At 36.0% G+C, this 25,130-nt stretch overlaps 1 protein-coding gene and 1 pseudogene across 3 annotated transcripts in view; both read left to right on the top strand.

Annotated features, from left to right (window-relative positions):
• The first annotated feature begins 2,971 nt into the window (after positions 1 to 2,971).
• Positions 2,972 to 25,130, top strand: part of C6H7orf78 (chromosome 6 C7orf78 homolog) — a 56,326-nt gene continuing 34,167 nt past the window's right edge. The window contains exons 1-2 of one of the 3 annotated variants that reach the window (XM_063815234.1): positions 2,972 to 3,649; positions 5,870 to 5,977. Coding sequence is in view for 1 of the 3 variants with exons in the window: in XM_054687393.2 (XP_054543368.1) it covers positions 23,437 to 23,439 (3 nt within the window). In the remaining 2 variants the exon portion in view is untranslated. Of the gene's footprint in view, positions 3,650 to 5,869; positions 5,978 to 15,284; positions 15,536 to 23,381; positions 23,440 to 25,130 lie in introns of those variants that run through there. The other 2 variants (XM_054687393.2, XM_063815233.1) reach the window with 2 other exon arrangements.
• Positions 9,991 to 10,902, top strand: PS9 (taste receptor Ps9 pseudogene; annotated as a pseudogene).

Below are 25,130 nucleotides of genomic sequence, written 5' to 3' on the forward strand. Positions count from 1 at the left end.
AAGCAGAAGGATTGCTTGAGGCCAGGAGTTCAAGACCAGTGTGGGCAACATAATGAAATCCACCCCATCTCTAAAAAAAATTAAAAATAAAAAACAGGCAGCAGATATAAAGAGATGATTCACAAAAAAGAAAATTTCAGTGGATAATACAGGTATCTAAAAAAATTCAACTACATTTGCAATAAAAACACAAATGAAATTAAATTGAGTGTCATTTTCCCTATCAAATTCGAAAATGTCTTTGAAAGATTACACAAAATGCTGCTAGATGTACAGTAAAACAGAAATGCTCATATTCTGCTGATGGGATATAAACTGTTACAATTTCTCTTGAAACAATGGGGCAGTATATATCCTGAACTTAAAACACAGTTATGTACTCTGATTCACTCCTCCATCCCAGTCTAAGGAGATAATCAGAAATGCAGTCAAACACTTGTGTGCAAAGATATTCTATTTAATATTAAATAATCGAAAATTGGAAACAACTTGAATGTCTAACAAATTTAAAATATTAAACTAATTATTGTATAACTATATTATGAAATTGTACTTACCTATTGGAAATCAGGTTTTGGTAGAATATTTTACACCATGAGAAAGTGCTCACTCTATAATGGAAAGAGAAACAAGTTATGTCAATGAGTCGGTTGTCTATTAATGTACGACATATACACATAGAACCCCTTTTATAGTAAATATGTATAGAATGATTATGACAATTGTTTTCTTTTTCAAAATAAAAACAGTGTAAAAGTATAGAAAGTCTATGCAACTGTAATTCTAAACCTAGATTTATTATGAATCTATATTTAATCCAAAAATATTTAGCAATTATAAGGCTTACATTCTTAGAACTATGATTAGCTTTGACTGAAATTTTTAGTTTTTATTTGGAATATTGACAGCTAGGAAAATAAAAAATGTGCTTTTAACCATGCCAAAATACTGAGAAGTTTTATTTATTTGTAATCTGTCAATTCTAGTGACTGGTAAGGAAACAGGAGGGAAAAGGGGAATCTGGTTGCACTCTAGAAAGCACTAAGAGATGCTGGCTCTGAGAGTCACAAAGGAAGTCAGATACAAGGGAGTAACTGTGGGCCAATAATGTCAGACGAGCTGCCAGGCTCTTGAGGGACAGAAGAAAATATTAGCTTGGGATAGGCAAGGCCTAAGCCACTAGTTGTTAGAGGAATATGCTCTAGAAAAGGAGACTTTAGACCAGAATGTTCTACTTGTCTCATATTCTTCATTTCCAGCTGCTTCCTCTACCATTTTTTAAACATAGGCTTAATAAATACAATTTCAATTTGTAAAATTTGTATGATTTTCCAAATTCATAAAGACACCACTTTCAGATAAAATGCACAAGGGAAGCAAATATTCCCTCTGCTCTCCCTCCTTTAATTTGATAAAAGCCAAAGTTATAGCCAAGCATCTTATTTATTTCCTCCATTATGATGCAAGTCTTGATTGCCTGCTTACAGTAGAAAGGGTTACATTTTCGAGTAATGCTTTGCCTACTATTCTAGGTTCCTTTAGTCTGAGTTGACATTTAAAGAGAATTCTTTGCATAAGTGAAACTTCACGTACTTAAAAATTTGCCACGAGGGTAGATCTTAAGATTAAGTGCTCTAACCACAAAAAGAAACAAACAAAGGGAATGAGAGGAAATATTAGGAGGTGATGCGTTTAAGTAAGTTTATGGCATTGATAGTGATGATGGTTTTAAGGGTATATAGTTATCTCCAAACACTACAAGTTATATACATTAAATATCTACAACTTCTTGTACGTCAATCATAAAGCAATTTTTTTAAAGCAGTCTTACTCTCAAGAGGTTAACGGTAGAAAAAAATAGCCCTGAATTGTTTTTCTTCCTTTTTAGGGCCAATATAAAACATGTTTTAGCTGTGCTGGCATACATAAAGGATAGAACCAGGTTTAGATGCTTATTTCCCAAGCTAGTGTGGTGCTAACCTTAATCCAAAATATGGTGATTGGTTGCACACTTTTTTAAAGTTACGGTGTGATCACGGGGATGGTATTTAAAATATTGATGACTATATCATTAATAAAAATAAATGAGAAAGAGATACAAGCCATAGACTTTGCTTTCACTTTTGTAGAGGAATCTGTGTAATAGAAACCATTGTTATATTAAACTATCTTTTTAACAAATATTGTTAAACTTTCTAGAAAGAGTCAGGGCACTCATAATTTCAGTGATATTTATTCAACTGATCACAGATAACCAAACAATCATGAATACATTATTATGCAAAGTTTATGGTGAATGGATAGATACTCTTTTTAATTGGAAGAGAGCTGCTATAGCAGAAATACTTCAAGGAAATTCTCAAGATTTTTACTCATTTTCCTCTATCTATTACCAGCAACCATAAAATGTTAGAAAAATCAGAATATACGTGTTTAAAACAAGCAACCTGCATCTAATCCAAATGAAAAAAATATCAGTCCCAGAAAGCTAGTCTTCATGATTGAACGTCAATCAGAGTCTATTTCCTAGAATCTGTCTTGTATCACCAAGGGGCAGAATGGTACCAAGTACACATATTTTGATGCACACCACACTAAAAGGTATTATGCGTGTCATCTTGGAAGAAGAAACATTTCTACTCTATTCACTAGTTTTTAGATGTCACAGTCATAAATATATACTAGCTTGAAATTTTCAATTCAGAAGAAATATGTCTCTTAGAAATGCTGGTATTTGTATGTGGATACTTTTTGAGAAAATGATCAATTTATACACAGTACTGTGAACATAACCTGATTAATTTCCCTCTGATTTAACACAGAAGGCCTACTTGACCAAATCTGTATGAAAATCAAGGAAGGGTGGTACCACTTTTTCTCCACTTGTGGATGGACGGATCATCATATGAACTAAAAGTTTCATATATTGCCACTTCTACTCATCAGTTCTGAAATGTCACCAGAGTTGGGTATGGAGCTTTTCATTTTCTACAAAGGTTTTCTCGAGACAGCATCAGTTAGATTTGAGACAAGGAAAAACACACTTTGATTAAGGTTTTGGGATTTCTCAAAGACAAAGAACAGAAGTCGATCTCATATTTTGCACAGTCCAAATTATCATACTAAAGCTAAAGAAGATAAACGGTGTTGATGTTTTAACTCATTGCTGATTGGTTTCTAGCTGCTACAAATCTTTCATTCTGAGAATATCTCAGGCCAGGTGCGGTGGCTCACGCCTGTAATCCCAGCCCTTTGGAAGGCTGAGGCGGGAGGATCATGAGGTCAGCAGTTCGAGACCAGCCTGAACAACATGATGAAACCCCGTCTTTACTAAAAATACAAAAAAAAAAAAAAAAAAAAAAATTAGCTGGTCGCGGTGGCGGGCGCCTGTAATCCCAGCGACTTGGGAGGCCGAGGCAGGAGAATTGCTTGAAACCAGAAGTCAGAGGTTGCAGTGAGCCGAGATTGTGCCACTGCACTCTAGCCTGGGCAATAAGAGCAAAATTCCATCTCAAAAAAAAGAAAGAAAGAAAGAAAGAAATCTCCATGAGAGGACCAGAAATGGCAGCAGACATACATTTCTTCAACAAATTGCTGTATGTTTCTCTTATTATTTTGAGTCTGGAGTGTCTCCTGAAGAAATACAAAGGCAAAGGTCGATCTTATGTTGGAATATGGCCACTTTGTATATGGAATGGATATTGAAAAATAGATATTGAAAATAAGCTCTGAAAAAGGCACGGATAACTATAAAAATACTTAAACACTATATGTTTATTCAAACTTCTTGAAGCAATTTGTTTTTCAAATTGGGCTAAGTAATAGCAACCCTTCGTGATTTTTAAAATGATTGATTGTTCTTAGGTGTGTTCTGAACCATGATTTGAAGTTGTATTCTTTTTCTATTTCAAAATATGAGATGGCTCAATTATGGAGGAAATGTGACTTAACATATCTAAAAAGTATTCATTTGTGTATATGCAGGTCAAAACATTTCTGCTTCTGTCATGTACTTTCTGATTAAATTTACAAAAGTTACCTAACATCTTGACTAGTTTTCTATCTCTGCAACAGAGATAACTCTTCTTTCTACAAATAACAGAAAATTCAAAGAATTTAAATAAACTCTCTGTAGTCATTATTTTAGTAGAAAATGTATTATTTAATTCTACCCTATTTGGTTATTTTCTTATAATGTCGCAATTTGTATGTATAATGTATAATGTATACATTTATATATTATGCTGTTACCATATATTCTGCTATCAGTCACTTTTTGTGATTACATGCATGCTGTCATGGCATGTCATACATCTGGAGGTGGGCTACAGCCTATTTCAGGTTGGAGGTGTAATAGAATAGAAAGCATGTTGTACTTTTATTAGTACAGCATTCTAAATACTTTTTTCTGATTCTTTGGACTAAAGCTTTCTACTTTTGTCTGCTTCTTTTATGTTACTTGGAATTTACTCAGTTGCAATAATTTTTTTTTAATTTAAATGCTCCTCCCCCAAATTTGCCTCTGTTCTATCATCTTAGGTAAATATCTGTCCTCTTCGATTAGCTCATAGCAACTAATTTATATTTTGCATCTTTGTGTGACTTTCAAAAGTATTGCATTCTTAATTTTTTCTTGGATTAAGCAGTCCAAAGGAATAATAAAGATGAATTTTTGAAACTAAGCTTTTCTGTACACCATCATTCACTAATTGCCTAAAATCCAAATTATAATTTGCACATAATAGGGCCTCTAAAGTTGAATTTCAGTAGACATTATGCTATCAGCTGGGTTGGAAGGAGTTGAGAATGGGGTTGACTCCTAAGGAGATAGATCCAATAAATCACTAAATCATGAAATCCTCTTTTTTACCTCTCCTAGATGAGACATAGCTCATGAAAAGGTATCGCCACTGATTCAAGGTTTTAGCAGATGACTCTGAAAATGCTGACAATATCAAAACTAAATTTTCATGCTTTTCTTCTACACATTTGTTTTGCCTAGAAGGAAATGTAACCCCAGAAAATTAAAGTGGCCTATACAAGTTCAGCCACTATTGACTTATATAATCTTGAATAAGTTACTTAACCTTTAAGATTCCAACATAGCTTTCTCTATTAAATAGGAATAGTTATGGTGTAATAGAACTCCATTCCATCTAGCATTAAAATTTGTATGAGTCCTAGAAGTTATATAGTTCATGTAAAGTTCTATAGTTCATATGAGTCCTGTAAGTTCATATGAATTTTGTTGTATCTCATTTTCCACACACTATTCATTCAACAATATTTATCGAACATCTACTGTTAGGTTTTATTTGCTCTTTAGTGCCTTAGTTCCATAGCATCTAGGTGCAGTCTGATATGCTAACAATACAAGGTCAATATTTTATAGTTTCATCAGTTTATGAATAATCTCCTAGACAATGTATTAAATTTATGTTTTTCCTATTTCTGTATATAGGGAAGGAAAAGATTATAGCCATTAAACAGTGATTTTTTTCCATTGATTTTACATTTTTAAAACTATTTTGATGGAGCAAAGTATTTCAATCTAACATACGATAGCATTTTAGTCAACATTGTGGGCTCTGGATAGAGTCACATCACCTGTATTCAAATTTGTATTTGCACTCTCCTTCAGCTTCATTCTGTGTACTTCATTATGTTCTGCATATCAGATAATATCGTAATTTTGCGGTAAGAATTAAAAGATAGTAGTGTGTAGAATAATTTCTTGAACATTTTAAGAATAAAACTACTTTTCTAATATTACAGCAAATAAACTGATAAACTATTATCAAATCAAAATGTAATTATCAAGTATCCATAATTTTTATAATTTAATTTATACACCTACTTTTTTTTTCAGAGACTAACTTCATGAGTGCAATTTAACATATCTCTAAGAAGTATCCATTTGTGTATATGGAGATCAAAACATTTCTGCTTCTGTCATGTATTTTCTGATTAAATTTAGGTAAGTTACCTAACATCTCAAGACTAGTTTCCTATATCTGCAACAGAGATAACTCTTTTTTCTACAAGTAACAGAAAATTCAAAAAATTAAGTGAAATAATTTGGGGAATAATTTTGGCAGCTTGGAATATGAGCCTGATGATCACTGTATTTGGATTTTTCATCCACCTGATACTTAATGTTGTTATTCTAGAAACTTGGGAAGAGAAGTCAGGGACTAAATTTTACAAGTCTGTCTTTGAGATTGAAATCCATAGAGACAACCTATTAGAATACAGAAATAAACTCAAATAAAAGTAAGACTACACTGATCCTTTAGAAAAATGAAGATATGTTCACGGCCTTCAAAATGCAGTTTCTCCAGTGCCTGGCGTCTGATCTCAGCAAGGAGAGAGTAAACCAATGTGTGACCAGGGTGTCTTTTTAAACCATATAAACTCCTCCATTTATTTCCTGTGACCACATAATAACAACAAAACAGAATGTAAGTGAAATTTTGGGTTAGTTCTTTACAGAAGGCTAAAAAATATTTTGAGTGTTTTTCAAGGAATTAAACTAATCCAGCAGATTAATTTGGACCAAAAAAGGATTCAGTCTTTAAAGCCAATTCTCTCTGCAAAACTTCAATTGCAAAGCCAGCGTAGCGGAAAAATTGCAAACAAAAATATTTTCAACTGAAAGTATGAAAACAGATTCAGTCTCCTTTAAGTGATCTATAAAGTACTTAGCCTCATCACTGGCATGTAGAACAAGTCAATGTACTTGTTTAAAATTTTTAAATACTTGTGCAGTTATAACCAATAAGAACCAAACAAGCAGCTCTCTAGCATGGGAAACACCAGGTCATAATATCAATATTTAAAGTATATTCTAATTTGCCAACTAATTTATGGACATTATCCCATCGTCTTAGAATCAGAAAACTCTGTTACCACATTTTTCAAAGAAAATACAAAAAACTCTCTACTGGAAGTATGCCAATTCTCAAGTATCATGTGAGCATTTAGAAGAATACATATTGATTGGAAGGTGACTAAGCTGAAATTTAGTTTAGTGAATTATAAATATTCAGTGCCCCTGATAGATATTATTTTTCTTTGAAAAGAAATATGTTATTTTCATAAAACTTTCAAACATTGCTTAATTTGAAAACCATCTATCTTCATTTGGCCACTGCCTTTCCCAAATCTCTAACAAGACTATGAATTAGTAACTTCAAGGCAGTATAACTCACCATTAAATTTCCTATATCTGAGAAAGAGCTCTTCATTACAATTCTGCTTCCAAAATGAGATTCAATCATGGCAAATGCAAAACAGTCCACATATGACAGGAAAATCACAAATGCAAATACAAACTAACTAAATTGTAGCTTACTGTCAATTATACTTTTAGAATAGTTATTGGAAAAGTCAAGCTTTTTCTTCAATTAAATGATGTATATAGGGAGGCAAATGAGAGCCTGAATCCAAGATTTCAGAATGAAACAAGTTCTAGATAAATTCAAATCTCATTGCAGAATCATTTAGCCAACAGCCCATATGGCCAGCTGCACCTTTATGAATGTGACAAAGGCAGAGTGGCTTGAAACAGCTCAGCAAAAAAAAATATAAAGCACTTGGACATTCAATGGGGATAAATTATAGCTTATAAATTATGTATTTATCTAAGAAGTGAAATTCAAAAAGAATTGCTTAAAAGTTATATTCATAGCATATATGCATTCTGAGGTAGCTGTTGTAAGAAAGTGCAATTTTAACAATGAAATGTTTCTTGTAAAGTATTATTTTCAGAGAAATTAATCTTAATTAAATCAATATGTGTGGAGGGGGTTTGGTTGTTTTTTGTTTTTTGTTTTGGCTAAGAAGAGTTTCCATATATTTGACTACCTTTTATTGCCCTAGTTAGCCCTGGAAATTTGAAAGAAAAGACCATAGAAAAGGAATACCCAAATACTGGTTATTATGGTGAAGATATTTGCAATATAAAAGAATTCTCATTGTTGCACTAGAATAAGAAGTATTGGGGCATATTAAAATATCATTTTCATAGTGGCTTGTAACAGTGTAGACAAAAAGCAAGGGACATCTGTCATGAAAAAGATTACCCCAATAGTCAGTATACATTTCAAGATTTTTAGTCACATTACATCATTATTAATAATTTGGCATGTATATATCATCTGGATGGTTATTTATATGCCATTGTTTCCCCTCATTTGCTCAAGTGTCTTTAACTCAGCAAGTTTATTTAATGAAACACATTCATAATAAAACATTAACGGGAACAGAATTTTTGAAAAACGGAAAACTGAGATTGATTGAACTTTTATTTTAACTAAGAAGCATAATTCTGTATAGGTCTACAGTATTTTAAAACTCAGTAGATCCTTTTAAATGTAAACACTTAATATATATAACTAATCTCAGAGAGGTAACTTAGGACATTAAGTTATAAACTATGCAGATCGCACTTATTTTTCATTCACCTCATGGTCATGACACTGGTCTAGGGCTTGGATTGGAGCCGAAGTTTCTTCACCTGTATCTAGAAGCGGGAATGCCTTCAGGAGGCTAGAGGGCAAGACAAATACTATTTGCTGGGCAAAGTCAGGGTTTATTAAGAAGAAAAGCCAAGACAAAAAGCCACAGGCAAAATTGCTATGTAGGACATAAAACCAGAATTTTAGAAGAGATATGGATAGGACCAATATTGCTGCATTTTGGACAGCAGTGATGTGTAGAAGATGGGTGGGGAAGTAATGAAGCTGGCAGGAGAAAGTGACAGGTGGCATCGACATTTGCTTTCAATAGCTAGTGGATGTACATTTCATGGAAGACCCCGGGGGGTCTCTAAAAGCCATGATTGGTGTAAACAGTGGGTAGTAAGTCCAGTTCTTTCATTTTTGAAATTTTCCATACTATCACAATCTTATATTTAGCCTTTTTTTGAAAATATTTCTATATAGAATGGTTATTTTCTTGCTGTGGTAAGCACAATATGAGGACAGATATTTAATAATATTAATAGCTAACATTTTTTGAGTGGTTAGTATCACCCAACCAGGAACTTAGCACCTTGAACACCATATCTTATTCTACAAAGTAGTGGTCTATTTACATTTTACTTCTGATGTAACTGAAGTTCAGCAAGGTTGTATTACTACCTGCTTGTAATCATAATAGAGGGATGATGCTCACTTTAACATGATAATTATGCCCTCTGCTGGTAGTTAATAGTTTTTACATCATCTACTTTTTGAAATGATGCTTGTAAACAAGAGCCCAGGACGATGTCATCATGTGAATTAATTATGCACTACTTTTATAACTCTAGTTTGCTATTCATAAGGTCAACATTGTATCAAGAAGGCCATGAAAACAGGATATATTTCAGGGGAAGGAAGATTTTTATTAAAAAGTTATATTCCAGGAACTGATTTTCAAGTCTGGAAAGGAAATTGCCTTTAGTAGGGGTAGGATATGGGGAGGGGAAATTTTATTAAAGTGTCTTGAAATTATTATAAGTCAAAAAGTGTGCCGGGGAAAGAGCTATCTTTGAGACTGGATATTTGTGGCAGTAATAGGAAATAAGTATCTGTCTTCAGGATGCAGCATTTAGCATAAGGAAAAAATAAAAGACAAAAACAAAACATCAATAACCAAAGCAAAACATACTTGCAATCAGATTTTTGTTTTTCAAAATTGAGCAAGAATGAGAATGGAATGGTGCCAAGGGAGCAATTTTTCTCAGGATGTAATTGGAAGACCTAGCCATCATTCAAATCTTCAGATTTGCATTGCTCCAGTTTCATCTGAAGAGCATCAGATTCAAAAAGTAGTCTCTGATTTTATTCCTTAGAGGAAAAGCTAGTGTAAGGCTCTACCCATGATACAGAAGCTGGCAGAAGTTGAGATTTCTCGGTGCTGTATGTTCCCATTTGCAAGATCATCTGGAGGAAGTATACAGGACCATCTACAAGGAAAAGCTAAGACTTGTCTTACTTAGAAAACATGGCCTTGTCTTTTTCAGCTGTTCTTCATATTATCATCATGTCAGCAGAATTCTTCACAGGGATCACAGTAAATGGATTTCTTATCATTGTTAACTGTAATGAATTGATCAAACATAGAAAGCTAATGCCAGTTCAAATCCTCTTAATGTGCATAGGGATGTCTAGATTTGGTCTGCAGATGGTGTTAATGGTACAAACTTTTTTCTCTGTGTTCTTTCCACTCCTTTACGTCAAAATAATTTATGGTGCAGCAATGATGTTCCTTTGGATGTTTTTTAGCTCTATCAGCCTATGGTTTGCCACTTGCCTTTCTGTATTTTACTGCCTCAAGATTTCAGGCTTCACTCAGTCCTGTTTTCTTTGGTTGAAATTCAGGATCCCAAAGTTAATACCTTGGCTGCTTCTGGGAAGCGTTCTGGCCTCTGTGAGCATTGCATCTGTGTGTATCGAGGTAGATTTCGCTAAAAATGTGGAAGAGGATGCCCTCAGAAACACCACACTAAAAAAGAGGAAAACAAAGATAAAGAAAATTAGTGAAGTGCTTCTTGTCAACTTGGCATTAATATTTCCTCTAGCCATATTTGTGATGTGCACTTCTATGTTACTCATCTCTCTTTACAAGCACACTCATCGGATGCAACATGGATCTCATGGCTTTAGAAATGCCAACACAGAAGCCCATATAAATGCATTAAAAACAGTGATAACATTCTTTTGCTTCTTTATTTCTTATTTTGCTGCCTTCATGACAAATATGACATTTAGTTTACCTTACAGAAGTCACCAGTTCTTTATGCTGAAGGACATAATGGCAGCATATCCCTCTGGCCACTCGGTTATAATAATCTTGAGTAATTCTAAGTTCCAACAATCATTTAGAAGAATTCTCTGCCTCAAAAAGAAACTATGAAGAAGAAGAACAATGTGAACTATTTCTTTCCTTGATTTAGATTCAATGGACTTACTTGGGTTTTGTATGCTGACTCTCCCTCTCTCTGGTAATTTTCTGCCAGTGTCTGAACCCCAGGACAAGTGAGGCACTAATTTTGATGTTGGATGGGTGGGATATGTCTTTTTTTCATGACTTATATGCTTAAAACTACTGTGATGGTAATACATTTAAGTAACAATACTTGCACTGGAGTATAGTTACATTTTAGAAATAAAAAAAATACTAAGACTTCATTTGGCTGACCAAGGTAGTTCTTTTAATCTCTCTACCCAAGTCATTGGGAAGCACCAGCTTTAAACAAGAAAAAGTATCTTGATTTAGTTCAAGAATTGAAACAATAAAATAATTTGGTTTTAAGGACATTTAAGTATTTTTCAAAGAGATTCAAATTTTATGTTGAAACTGTCTGTCATAGCAATGTCCCCAGCAATACTGGTTATGGTCTTATATTGCTTTTGATTTCAGATTGGTAGATCATAAGATGCAAATTGAGTTGGCATGCATATGCATACATAAACACAATCCAAAGTCTCAATTTTTTTACAAAACATATATTTTTCAACTCTCAGGAGTACTAAACTCACTCCCAGAGAGAATGTTGAGGAGGTTGCTGACAGCCAAATCCCAGTGAACAAATGTTCAACAACAGGTATCTTAACTTCTTTCCAACTAAGAATTTTGTCTGGAGTATGACAGCATCAAATGCCTTGAAGGTCAAAAGTAAAACAGGTCTCTGTTTACTCTTGAAAGCTCTTACTAGATTTGAATTGATTCTGCTCTTTAAGGATCTTGAATAGTCTTACTTTAGGAAAGAAAAATATGTTTTGCAGTATCTGACATCACTTAGGATATCTGTTTAAATCTACAAAATCCACGCTGGTGCGGTGGCTCATGCCTATAATCCCAGCACTTTGGGAGGCCAAGGTGGGTGGATAACTTGAGCCCAGGAGTTTGAAACCAGCCTGGGCCACATGGCAAAAAACCATCTCTACAAAAAATACAAAAACTAGCCAGACATGGTGGCACATGCCTGTAATCCCAGCTACTTGGGGACTGAGGTGAGAGAATTGCTTGATCCCAGGAGGTTGGAGTAAGCTGAGATTGTGCTATTGCACTCTAGCCTGGGCGGCAGAGCAAGACCCTGTCAAATAAGTAACTAAATAAATCTATAAAATCCTTACTGGCTTTTGAAGATAAAAGATATGTAGTATTTTAATTGTAAATAAATTGCTATTAAAGTAGATTAAAAGTTGCTGGGATGAGGAAAAAAACTAAATATGTGTAGGAATGTGTGCAATGATTTGCTAACAGATAAAATAAAATTTAGAATCTGTATTAGCAATTCCCTGACTATACTCTGAGGGAGAGGTTCTCAAAGTTGACCAGACATCGGAATCCCCTGGAAGGCTTGTGAAAACACTGATTGCTGGGCCCTACCTCCAAAATTTCTGACTCAGCAGGTTTGAGATAGGGCCTAAGGATTAGCATTTCTTATGAGTTTCCAATGATACTCATGCTCTTGGTCTGGGGCCACACTTTGAGAACCGATTTAGTCACTGTACCACAGAGATTAAGAACCTGCCCTCAGGCCAAACTGGATGGGTTTGCCTCTTGACCCAGCTACTTATTAGATGTATAATCTTGGGCAAGCTGTTAGACTATCTTTCTCCATTTCTTCATCTGTAAAATGAGATAATAAAAGTAACTACTCCCAAAGATTGCTGTGAGATTTTGCTGGCAAGTATAAAATACCTAGAACAGTGCCTGGTCCACAGCAAAGATCAGTTAAGACCAAATATTGTTTTATGTCAAGAAAAATGTTCAATTGCCACTATCAGGAAGGCACGAAGATTATTTCTTAAACTTTTCTAGTGTTTGAAATTGGACAAATAAAACTGAAATTCTACATTAGTACTTGAGAAAAAGACGTGAAGTCTACTTCAGTTTAGAATGGCAAATAGGGTTAGTATTGGATGAGTCATAAAAGAGAATAAATGAGCATTTTGGAATGCTGTAAAAGGCAACAGGCTAAATAAGGTAGTGAAACAGGAATTATAAACCACTGGAGGATGACAAATAGACTATAAGCATCTTAGGGTGGGAGTGGAGGAAGGGACCAAGAGGCTGAAAGCTGAGGTAAAAGTGAGGAGAGAAGGCAATATTGACCATTTTGCCTGGGTCCTTTGGAAAAGCTGCTGATGGTGGGATCCACGCTGGTCTCAGCTGTGGTGCACTGTGGTGTACACGGTGCATGATGGATGCTTGACCTGGTAAGTAAATATGGAACAAGATAATTCCTTCTCTGAAGTATCACTCCCACTTAGTCAAGGGAGCATATTTTAATCTCTGTGACTTGAACATAGATAATTGAAGAAGGAGGTGTCTAACCATAATAAATTTAAGAGGCTCCTTAGAAAAAAGGGAGAGAAAAAACACAAATTAACAAGCAAGCTCTGAACATCAGAAGTGCTGACACAGACAACCTCAGACTTGACAAGCAGCCAAATTTATTATAGGCACAATATGATAGCATCGTACATTATTAGGTGTATTTTACTCATGCATAGCCCTACTTTGTAAACAAATCTCCTGTGAATTGACCTCTATTTCCCTACAGCAATACCTGATCATCTGTTTAGAAATACATATTCTACAATTTATTGAGGTTCTGTGGTGCAATAAGCATGACTGTCCTAAAATGACATTGAGAGCTCACCTTTGGCTGCCTCAACACTGAGAAAATTAGAATTTGGGGCTGCTACCTCCTCCTAGTGGTAAGGCTGCTTTCAAACTCAACCTACCACTGAACTGTTAGCCCTTTCCCTTGAAAAAGAGGAATGCAACTTCACACAGGTCCCCAAAGTCACCAGGTACCGATAGACAACTTTCCCAAACAACACCTCCACGCACAGTTGATATCCAAACTCAGTAAAGATGGTGCCCAGATAACCTGTTAGTCAGTCTGTTCTGCCCGTCTTCTCCCATTGATAAAATTGCTCTCAGGCTTGCTCTGTGGTAAAGCAGAATGTCAAGAGGAGGAATTCTTACCACCCAAAATGTTCACTCACCATGTGTCCAACAGAGTGTCCTGGGCCTGGTCATTCATCCGGGGGATATTAAAAGGATTAGACCATACAAACACACTCATTTTTTTCCCTCATCTTACGCTGTAAATTTGTTACTCATGAAAGTCTATTCCCTATCCCATACTGTGTGACATGTCAGATGGTGGCCACAAAGTGGCTGTTTTGCACAGCTCTTTCAAGGATTAAATTCAGGCATGTCTAATCTCCAATGTCCAGTCTTAAAGCACCTCACCTTCCCAATAGGTTTCCAAAGGGTGCCAGCTCATTTCCCACTGCCAGTCGTCTTATTGTGCTGATATGTAATTGAAATGGCTTTATGAACCTGAATTTATGTAAATATATTATTTTATTATCCTCTCACCTTTCTTAAGCTTCAATTCTTACCTAGTTGTGTTGGTTATTTCCAGTTTGGAAATCCCCTTTGAAAGAGAAAGAGACAAAATAGGAGTTAGACTGTTTAGCTACATTATAGCATTAGTTGATATTATTTATTCTTTCCAAGTAAAGAAAGTCTCTTGTTTTTATTTTTTTTCGAAACACTATTTAAAGCCTATTTTACTTCTTTTTTAACTTATAGAATATTTCAAGTTGCAATTATCTGTTATATGAAAAAAATTATTACCACAGTAAATTTTAAGTTATTCCATTTATACAAACATATGTAATTTAAATAACTTACTTAAAAGCGTTCATGTTCCTTAATGCCTAGAAATACAGAAATCTGAGTGTTGAGGTTTTCATTTGCCACAACTTGTTGCGTTCCCAAATTTGTGGAGCTGAGAAACTCAAAAAAAAAATTTTTTTTTTTTGAGACAGAGTCTCGCTCCTTCGCCCAAGCCAGACTGCAGTGGCGTGATCTCGGCTCACTGCAAGCTCCGCCTCCCGGGTTCACGCCATTCTCTTGCCTCAGCCTCCAGAGTAGGTGCAACTACAGGTGCCCACCACCACACCTGGCTAATTTTTTGTATTTTTAGTAGAGACGGGGTTTCACCGTGTTAGCCAGGATGGTCTCGATCTCCTGACCTCGTGATCCGCCGCCCTCGGCCTCCCAAAGTGCTGGGAATACAGGCGTGAGCCACCATGCCTGGCTGAGAAACTCAAAATTTCTAACTCTAAATTTCTAATTTGGAAATTCAGAAATATACATTCAGAATTACCTACCTGAAAGGAGACTTTTGGATGGTTCTACATATAATTGAAGTCAGTTGGCTACAAAATAATGTTTACATATTGGAAAATTCCAAGAATGCATTCATGAGAGCATTAAAGAAAATTCCAGAATGTTGCTTATGCTGTTCATCCATCCAAACTCCTTTCCCTTCTTCTCCCCTTTTATTAAGTACTCTACTGTCATCAAGGGTTAGTAATGATCTCAGATGCTCTAAGAAATCTTTGGAGACATTCTCAAGCTTCAGAGACCTTCCTCTCACTAATTTCTCATGAGAGTAACCGTCAGGACAAATCACTTGGCATTTAGCACCTTATCTCGTGATGTATTCTTATAGGTTTGTATCTTTTCTAGCCAATTACTTATAATTTACTTGAAATCTGGAGTCATAATCTATTTTTGTACCCCAAACAACTAATAACAGTGAACTAAACATAAGTAGGTATTTGTATATATGCTTTTGATAAAGAACCATATGTATCTCTATGCAAAAAACAATGAGGCATAAATCAGATAGCATAAAGATAGGTTAATTCTATTTCCAAAACTATAAGAGATTTAGTCAATTCAACTTTACTGCCGTTTTCATTAGAAATAAAAACACCTTAAAATTGAACATCAGGGAAAATAATACAGAAAAAATTTTGGCTTCTTAGTTTATAAACTAGGACAAAATTATAAGTAATTTGCTGCCACCTGGTGGCAAACTTTCACTTTAAATAAAATGAACAGTTAAAAGAAAGACTCCAGCCATTATGGATCTTTGTCTAGGAAATTTTATATTCCGTTAGAAAAATATTAGAAGAGAAGTTAATACCCAAGTCGTAGGAGATTTTGGACCAAAGAAGAGTAAATAACTAGCCCAAATCAAATAAACTGTAAAGAAAAAAATCAAAATTTTTTATGGGGGTGGGGGAGGAGCCAAGATGGCCGAATAGGAACAGCTCTGGTCTACAGCTCCCAGCGTGAGCGACGCAGAAGACGGGTGATTTCTGCATTTCCATCTGAGGTACCGGCTTCATCTCACTAGGGAGCGCCAGACAGTGGGCGCAGGCCAGTGGGTGCGCGCACCGTGCGCGAGCCGAAGCAGGGCGAGGCATTGCCTCACTTGGGAAGCGCAAGGGGTCAGGGAGTTCCCTTTCCCAGTCAAAGAAAGGGGTGTCGGATGCACCTGGAAAATCGGGTCACTCCCACGCGAATACTGCGCTTTTCTGACGGGCTTAAAAAACGGCGCACCACGAGACTATATCCCGCACCTGGCTCGGAGGGTCCTACCCCACGGAGTCTCGCTGATTGCTAGCTCAGCAGTCTGAGATCAAACTGCAAGGCGGCAGCGAGGCTGGGGGAGGGGCGCCCGCCATTGCCCAGGCTTGATTAGGTAAACAAAGCAGCCTGGAAGCTCGAACTGGGCGGAGCCCACCACAGCTCAAGGAGGCCTGCCTGCCTGTGTAGGCTCCACCTCTGGGGGCAGGGCACAGACAAACAAAAAGACAGCAGTAACCTCTGCAGACTTAAATGTCCCTGTCTGACAGCTTTGAAGAGAGCAGTGGTTCTCCCAGCACGCAGCTAGAGATCTGAGAACGGGCAGACTGCCTCCTCAAGTGGGTCCCTGACCCCTGACCCCCGAGCAGCCTAACTGGGAGGCACCCCCCAGCAGGGGCACACTGACACCTCACACTGCAGGGTACTCCAACAGACCTGCAGCTGAGGGTCCTGTCTGTTAGAAGGAAAACTAACAAACAGAAAGGACATCCACACCAAAAACCCATCTGTACATCACCATCATCAAAGACCAAAAGCAGATAAAACAACAAAGATGGGGAAAAAACAGAACAGAAAAACTGGAAACTCTAAAAATCAGAGCGCCTCTCCTCCTCCAAAGGAACGCAGCTCCTCACCAGCAACGGAACAAAGCTGGATGGAGAATGACTTTGACGAGCTGAGAGAAGAAGGCTTCAGACGATCAAATTACTCTGAGCTACAGGAGGACATTCAAACCAAAGGCAAAGAAGTTGAAAACTTTGAAAAAAATTTAGAAGAATGTATAACTAGAATAACCAATACAGAGAAGTGCTTAAAGGAGCTGATGGAGCTGAAAACCAAGGCTCGAGAACTACGTGAAGAATGCAGAAGCCTCAGGAGCTCATGCGATCAACTGGAAGAAAGCGTATCAGCAATGGAAGATGAAATGAATGAAATGAAGGGAGAAGGAAAGTTTAGAGAAAAAAGAATAAAAAGAAACGAGCAAAACCTCCAAGAAATACGGGACTATGTGAAAAGACCAAATCTACGTCTGATTGGTGTACCTGAAAGTGATGGGGAGAATGGAACCAAGTTGGAAAACACTCTGCAGGATATTATCCAGTAGAATTTCCCCAATCTAGCAAGGCAGGCCAACGTTCAGATTCAGGAAATACAGAGAACGCCACAAAGATACCCCTCGAGAAGAGCAACTCCAAGACACATAATTGTCAGATTCACCAAAGTTGAAATGAAGGAAAAAATGTTAAGGGCAGCCAGAGAGAAAGGTTGGGTTACCCTCAAAGGGAAGCCCATCAGACTTACAGCGGATCTCTCGGCAGAAACCCTACAAGCCAGAAGAGAGTGGGGGCCAATATTCAACATTCTTAAAGAAAAGAATTTTCAACCCAGAATTTCATATCCAGCCAAACTAGGGTTCATAAGTGAAGGAGAAATAAAATACTTTACAGACAAGCAAATGCTGAGAGATTTTGTCACCACCAGGCCTGCCCTAAAAGAGCTCCTGAAGGAAGCGCTAAACATGGAAAGGAACAACCAGTACCAGCCACTGCAAAATCATGCCAAAATGTAACGACCATCGAGACTAGGAAGAAACTGCATCAACTAACGAGCAAAATCACCAGCTAACATCATAATGACAGGATCGAATTCACACATAACGCTATTAACTTTAAATGTAAATGGACTAAATGCTCCAATTAAGAGACACAGACTGGCAAATTGGATAAAGAGTCAAGACTCATCAGTGTGCTGTATTCAGCACACTCACGTGCAGAGACACACATAGGCTCAAAATAAAAGGATGGAGGAAGATCTACCAAGCAAATGGAAAACAAAAGAAGGCAGGGTTGCAATCCTAGTCTCTGATAAAACAGACTTTAAACCAACAAAGATCAAAAGAGACAAAGAAGGCCATTACATAATGGTAAAGGGATCAATTCAACAAGAAGAGCTAACTATCCTAAATATATATGCACCCAATACAGGAGCACCCAGATTCATAAAGCAAGTCCTGAGTGACCTACAAAGAGACTTAGACTCCCACACATTAATAATGGGAGACTTTAACACCCCACTGTCAACATTAGACGGATCAACGAGACAGAAAGTCAACAAGGATACCCAGGAATTGAACTCAGCTCTGCACCAAGCGGACCTAATAGACATCTACAGAACTCTCCACCCCAAATCAACAGAATATACATTTTTTTTCAGCACCACACCACACCTATTCCAAAATTGACCACATACTTGGAAGTAAAGCTCTCTTCAACAAATGTAAAAGAACATAAATTATAACAAACTATCTCTCAGACCACAGTGCAATCAAACTAGAACTCAGGATTAAGAATCTCACTCAAAACCGCTCAACTACATGGAAACTGAACCACCTGCTCCTGAATGACTACTGGGTACATAACGAAATGAAGGCAGAAATAAAGATGTTCTTTGAAACCAACGAGAACAAAGACACAACATACCAGAATCTCTGGGACGCATTCAAAGCACTGTGTAGAGGGAGATTTATAGCACTAAATGCCCACAAGAGAAAGCAGGAAAGATCCAAAATTGACACCCTAACATCACAATTAAAAGAAATAGAAAAGCAAGAGCAAACAAATTCAAAAGCTAGCAGAAGGCAAGAAATAACTAAAATCAGAGCAGAACTGAAGGAAATAGAGACACAAAAAACCCTTCAAAAAATTAATGAATCCAGGAGCTTGTTTTTTGAAAGGATCAACAAAATTGATAGACCGCTAGCAAGACTAATAAAGAAAAAAAGAGAGAAGAATCAAATAGATGCAATAAAAAATGATAAAGGGGATATCACCACTGATCCCACAGAAATACCAACTACCATCAGAGAATACTACAAACACCTCTACACAAATAAACTAGAAAATCTAGAAGAAATGGATAAATTCCTTGACACATACACTCTCCCAAGACTAAACCAGGAAGAAGTTGAATCTCTGAATAGACCAATAACAGGATCTGAAATTGTGGCAATAATCAATAGCTTACCAACCAAAAACAGTCCAGGACCAGATGGATTCACAGCCGAATTCTACCAGAGTTACAAGGAGGAATTGGTACAATTCCTTCTGAAACTATTCCAATCAATAGAAAAAGAGGGAATCCTCCCTAACTCATTTGATGAGGCCAGCATCATTCTGATACCAAAGCCGGGCAGAGACACAACCAAAAAAGAGAATTTTAGACCAATATCCTTGATGAACATTGATGCAAAAATCCTCAATAAAATACTGGCAAACCGAATCCAGCAGCACATCAAAAAGCTTATCCACCATGATCAAGTGGGCTTCATCCCTGGGATGCAAGGCTGGTTCAATATATGCAAATCAATAAATGTAATCCAGCATATAAACAGAGCCAAAGACAAAAACCACAAGATTATCTCAATAGATGCAGAAAAGGCCTCTGACAAAATTCAACAACCCTTCATGCTAAAAACTCTCAATAAATTAGGTATTGATGGGACATATTTCAAAATAATAAGAGCTATCTATGACAAACCCACAGTCAATATCATACTGAATGGGCAAAAACTGGAAGCATTCCCTTTGAAAACTGGCACAAGACAGGGACGCCCTCTCTCACCACTCCTATTCAACATAGTGTTGGAAGTTCTGGCCAGGGCAATTAGGCGGGAGAAGGAAATAAAGAGTATTCAATTAGGAAAAGAGGAAGTCAAATTGTCCCTGTTTGCAGATGACATGATTGTATATCTAGAAAACCCCATTGTCTCAGCCCAAAATCTCCTTAAGCTGATAAGCAACTTCAGCAAAGTCTCAGGATACAAAATCAATATGCAAAAATCACAAGCATTCCTGTACACCAACAACAGACAAACAGAGAGCTAAATCATGAGTGAACTCCCATTCACAATTGCTTCAAAGAGAATAAAATACGTAGGAATCCAACTTACAAGGGATGTGAAGGACCTCTTCAAGGAGAACTACAAACCGCTGCTCAAGGAAATAAAAGAGGATACAAACAAATGGAAGAACATTTCATGCTCATGGGTAGGAAGAATCAATATCGTGAAAATGGCCATACTGCCCAAGGTAATTTACAGATTCAATGCCATCCCCATCAAGCTACCAATGCCTTTCTTCACAGAATTGGAAAAAACTACTTTAAAGTTCATATGGAACCAAAAAAGAGCCCGCATCGCCAAGTCAATCCTAAGCCAAAAGAACAAAGCTGGAGGCATCACACTACCTGACTTCAAACTATACTACAAGGCTACAGTAACCAAAACAGCATGGTACTGGTACCAAAACAGAGATATAGATCAATGGAACAGAACAGAGCCCTCAGAAATAATGCCACATATCTACAACTATCTGATCTTTGACAAACCTGAGAAAAACAAGCAATGGCAAAAGGATTCCCTATTTAATAAATGGTGCTGGGAAAACTGGCTAGCCATATGTAGAAAGCTGAAACTGGATCCCTTCCTTACACCTTATATGAAAATCAATTCAAGATGGATTAAAGACTTAAACATTAGACCTAAAACCATAAAAACCCTAGAATAAAACCTAGGCATCACCATTCAGGACATAGGCATGGGCAAGGACTTCATGTCTAAAACACCAAAAGCAATGGCAACAAAAGCCAAAATTGACAAATGGGATCTAATTAAACTGAAGAGCTTCTGCACAGCAAAAGAAACTACCATCACAGTGAACAGGCAACCTACAAAATGGGAGAAAATTTTCACAACCTAGTCATCTGACAAAGGGCTAATATCCAGAATCTACAATGAACTCAAACAAATTTACAAGAAAAAAAAAAACAACCGCATCAAAAATTGAGTGAAGGACAGGAACAGACACTTCTCAAAAGAAGACATTTATGCAGCCAAAAAACACATGAAAAAATGCTCACCATCACTGGCCATCAGAGAAATGCAAATCAAAACCACAATGAGATACCATCTCACACCAGTTAGAATGGCAATCATTAAAAAGTCAGGAAACAACAGGTGCTGGAGAGGATGTGGAGAAATAGGAACACTTTTACATTGTTGGTGGGACTGTAAACTAGTTCAACCCTTGTGGGAGTCAGTGTGGCGATTCCTCAGGGATCTAGAACTGGAAATACCATTTGACCCAGCCATCCCATTACTGGGTATATACCCAAAGGACTATAAATCATGCTGCTATAAAGACACATGCACACGTATGTTTATTGCGGCATTATTCACAATAGCAAAGACTTGGAACCAACCCAAATGTCCAACAATGATAGACTGGATTAAGAAAATGTGGCACATATACACCATGGAATACTATGCAGCCATAAAAAATGATGAGTTCATGTCCTTTGTAGGGACATGGATGAAATTGGAAATCATCATTCTCAGTAAACTATCGAAAGAACAAAAAACCAAACACCACATATTCTCACTCATAGGTGGGAATTGAACAATGAGATGACATGGACACAGGAAGGGGAACATCACACTCTGGGGACTGTTGTGGGGTGGGGGGAGGGGGGAGGGATAGCATTGGGAGATATACCTAATGCTAGATGACGAGTTAGTGGGTGCAGCACACCAGCATGGCACATGTATACGTATGTAACTAACCTGCACAATGTGCACATGTACCCTAAAACTTAAAGTATAATAATAAAAATTAATTAATTAATTAAAAAAGAAGGAAACACAAAAGAAAAAAATTATTTATGGGATTTATGAGGTAATTGGAAAGTTGAATTGTGGATATTCAATAATACCAGTGAATTGATGTTCATTTTTTAGATGTCATAATGGTGCTTATGTTTTAAAAATAAAAATGTTCTTATCTTTTGGGGGTAACATTCTGATATAATTACTGATAAAATATCATGATGCTTCAAAACAATATGGGAAGGGGAAAAAGTTGGAGATATATTTGAGGCAAGTGTGTGAAATAAGATTAGCCATAAAAGGTAATTTTTTAAACTGGATGATGGTTACATGGGGGATTCATTACACAATGTCTACTTTTGTATATATTTGAAGTTTTCTTTCTTTTTTTTTAATTATACGTTAAGTTTTAGGGTACATGTGCACAGCGTGCAGGTTTGTTACACATGTATACATGTGCCATGTTGGTGTGCTGCACCCATTATATTTGAAGTTTTCTATTTTAAAAAGTTTTTTTAACTAACCAAGAAATATGTATCTATTGAGTGTAGGGTTTCATTAATAAAAAGGAGGAATTTTCCACATAAATTATGTAGCAGAGGCTGAGTGTGGTAGCTCACACCTGTAATCCCATCAATTTGGGAGGCTGAGGTGGGAGGATTGCTTGAAGCTAGGTGTTTGAGACCAGCCTAGGCGACAGAGCATGACTGTGTTTCTGAAAAAAAGAAAAAGGAAACAAAAAGAAAATTAAAATCTGTAGGTTGAGCCATAGATTAGAAAGAACTTGTAATCTTTATTTGTTTTAAAAAATGTCCTTTGAAGAAATTAAGTCAACCTTCTTAAGCCCAACGTGAAAACTGCCTCTCAGAATCATATCATATATCACATGTCAAACTCATATCACTTTATAAAGCAGATTACTAAACAATTACAAAAGGTGAGTTCTCAAGACTTAGTAAAACTGAATTGGAGTTCAATTATTCATATGCTCTCTTTCTGTGTATTTACTGAGTATTGAGCTTGTTGTGCTGATTTTCAGCCTTTGGAAATAAAAGCATGAGAGTTATTGCTTTGTTGCTAGGTTTTAGGCAACAACCAGAGGCCCTAGTTTTACTTTTCTTTTTCTACTCTGACTTGAATCTGGTAGAAAATTAATTCGGTTTCTTAGCAACCCAGATGAGCAAAACTTAAATATACTTTGGCTTCTTTTCTAAAGCAAAGGATAATGTTAAACTGTCAGTCTCTCTTGGCTTTACAGAAAAGATTTGCTGAGATACATTACTCTAAAACTTTTATGAAAAGCTATCTTTCAAATGGTAAGTGAAGTCACTGGTTTTCTAATGAATGCTCCCGCCTTTTGTTTTTATTTTGAATTCTTCTTGTTTGTCAAACTGACTAGCTCTTTGGAGCCTATATGTTTTATATGTTAAGGTATATAAGATGAATTCACTTATGAGAAAAGCAATTCATTTATCCATGATATAATAAATAAATAAGAAATTATGAAAAGTATATTAAGAAAGAGAAAGCCCTGCTAAAAGACAGTGTTGAATTTCCCTTTATACAAGTTTACAAATGTGCATGAATATGTGGTCTAAAAAGTTTACTGTGATCACGATAGCAGATTATACTACTTTTTTTATACTGACAACTTATTAAGGTATCAAGTGTATCTGTATCTATTTTTTTACCTATCTACCTCCCAAATTTAATGTTATAAAATCCAACTCATATATCTAAGCAAAGGAACTTTAAATTTGCATATATTTACTAACTAAAGAAATGTATTCCTTTTTTTATTAGCAAATTTAAAAGCAGATAACAAAAATATTTAGTGACTTTCCTGGAGAAAATATTTGAGGAAGAAATTCAAAAGAATGTTTTTTGTATTGTCACTATTATGGTGAAGTTTTTCTTTATTTAGAAAAAATATGATTAGATGTTTGGGTTTTACATACAGTTTTCAAAAGGTGAATATAATTTTCACAATTTGGCAAACTTAGTTATTATGATTGAAATATATAAAATTTGCATTTTTGTAAGGTTGAAAATGGTTGAATAACAATTTCACACAGCTCAATCTAAAACGTGAAGAACTATGCATAGAGTTTGTAGAGATAGAAATCCTTGTCTTAATTATTTTATAATCTAATTAGGAGTTGACATAAATAAATTATCCAGGTACAAGTTAAAATGAAGATTTGAACTCCATTGTTGTATTCAGAAAAAGAAAACATAAATCCTGATACAGAGATTTGAAAATGCTTTAATTGGAGGCAGCATTTAAACTGATCCTTGAGGTATAAATATATTATCTTAGGTGAAGAATAACTCTGCTTATTGAATGCAGATAAAGCCATTCTTTTATTTTCAGTGCAACATCTTGGACAACCTATAGCTTTTATAAAAGCAACATTTACTATTAAATCTTTAAATGAGAATATTACTAATTTATTTTTTCCTTAATTTCTCAGTCATATATTTCATAGCTTTGTATTTCTCTAATCTTTATTTTTTTCCATGTAAAAGGAAAACTATGGTGCACTATTCCATTATTGTCTTCAATTATTCAACTATTCCTCCAGTTGATTATTTCTGCCTGGGAACTACAAAGATATACGTGATTCTGTGATTTATATACAATAGAAGCTTAATTTTACATACATATTATTCAAAAGGATAATATGTAATAATAAATTCATAATATAAGGACAAAATAAGGTATCATAGAGAAGTGAAACAAATTTATTCTCTTTTAAAATGTGGCATAGTACATTGAGGCCTTGAATGTATTTGCTTCACTTCAGAATACAATGCAACAAGCTCAGAAACAGAGATGACTATCAAAACCACAATGAGATACCATCTCACACCAGTTAGAATGGCGATCATTAAAAAGTCAGGAAACAACAGATGCTGGAGAGGTTGTGGAAAAATAGGAACGCTTTTACACTGTTGGTGGGAATGTAAATTAGTTCAACCATTGTGGAAGACAGCATGGCGATTC

Source organism: Pan troglodytes, chromosome 6, assembly GCF_028858775.2.
Source record: "Pan troglodytes isolate AG18354 chromosome 6, NHGRI_mPanTro3-v2.0_pri, whole genome shotgun sequence".
NCBI lineage: Eukaryota > Metazoa > Chordata > Mammalia > Primates > Hominidae > Pan > Pan troglodytes.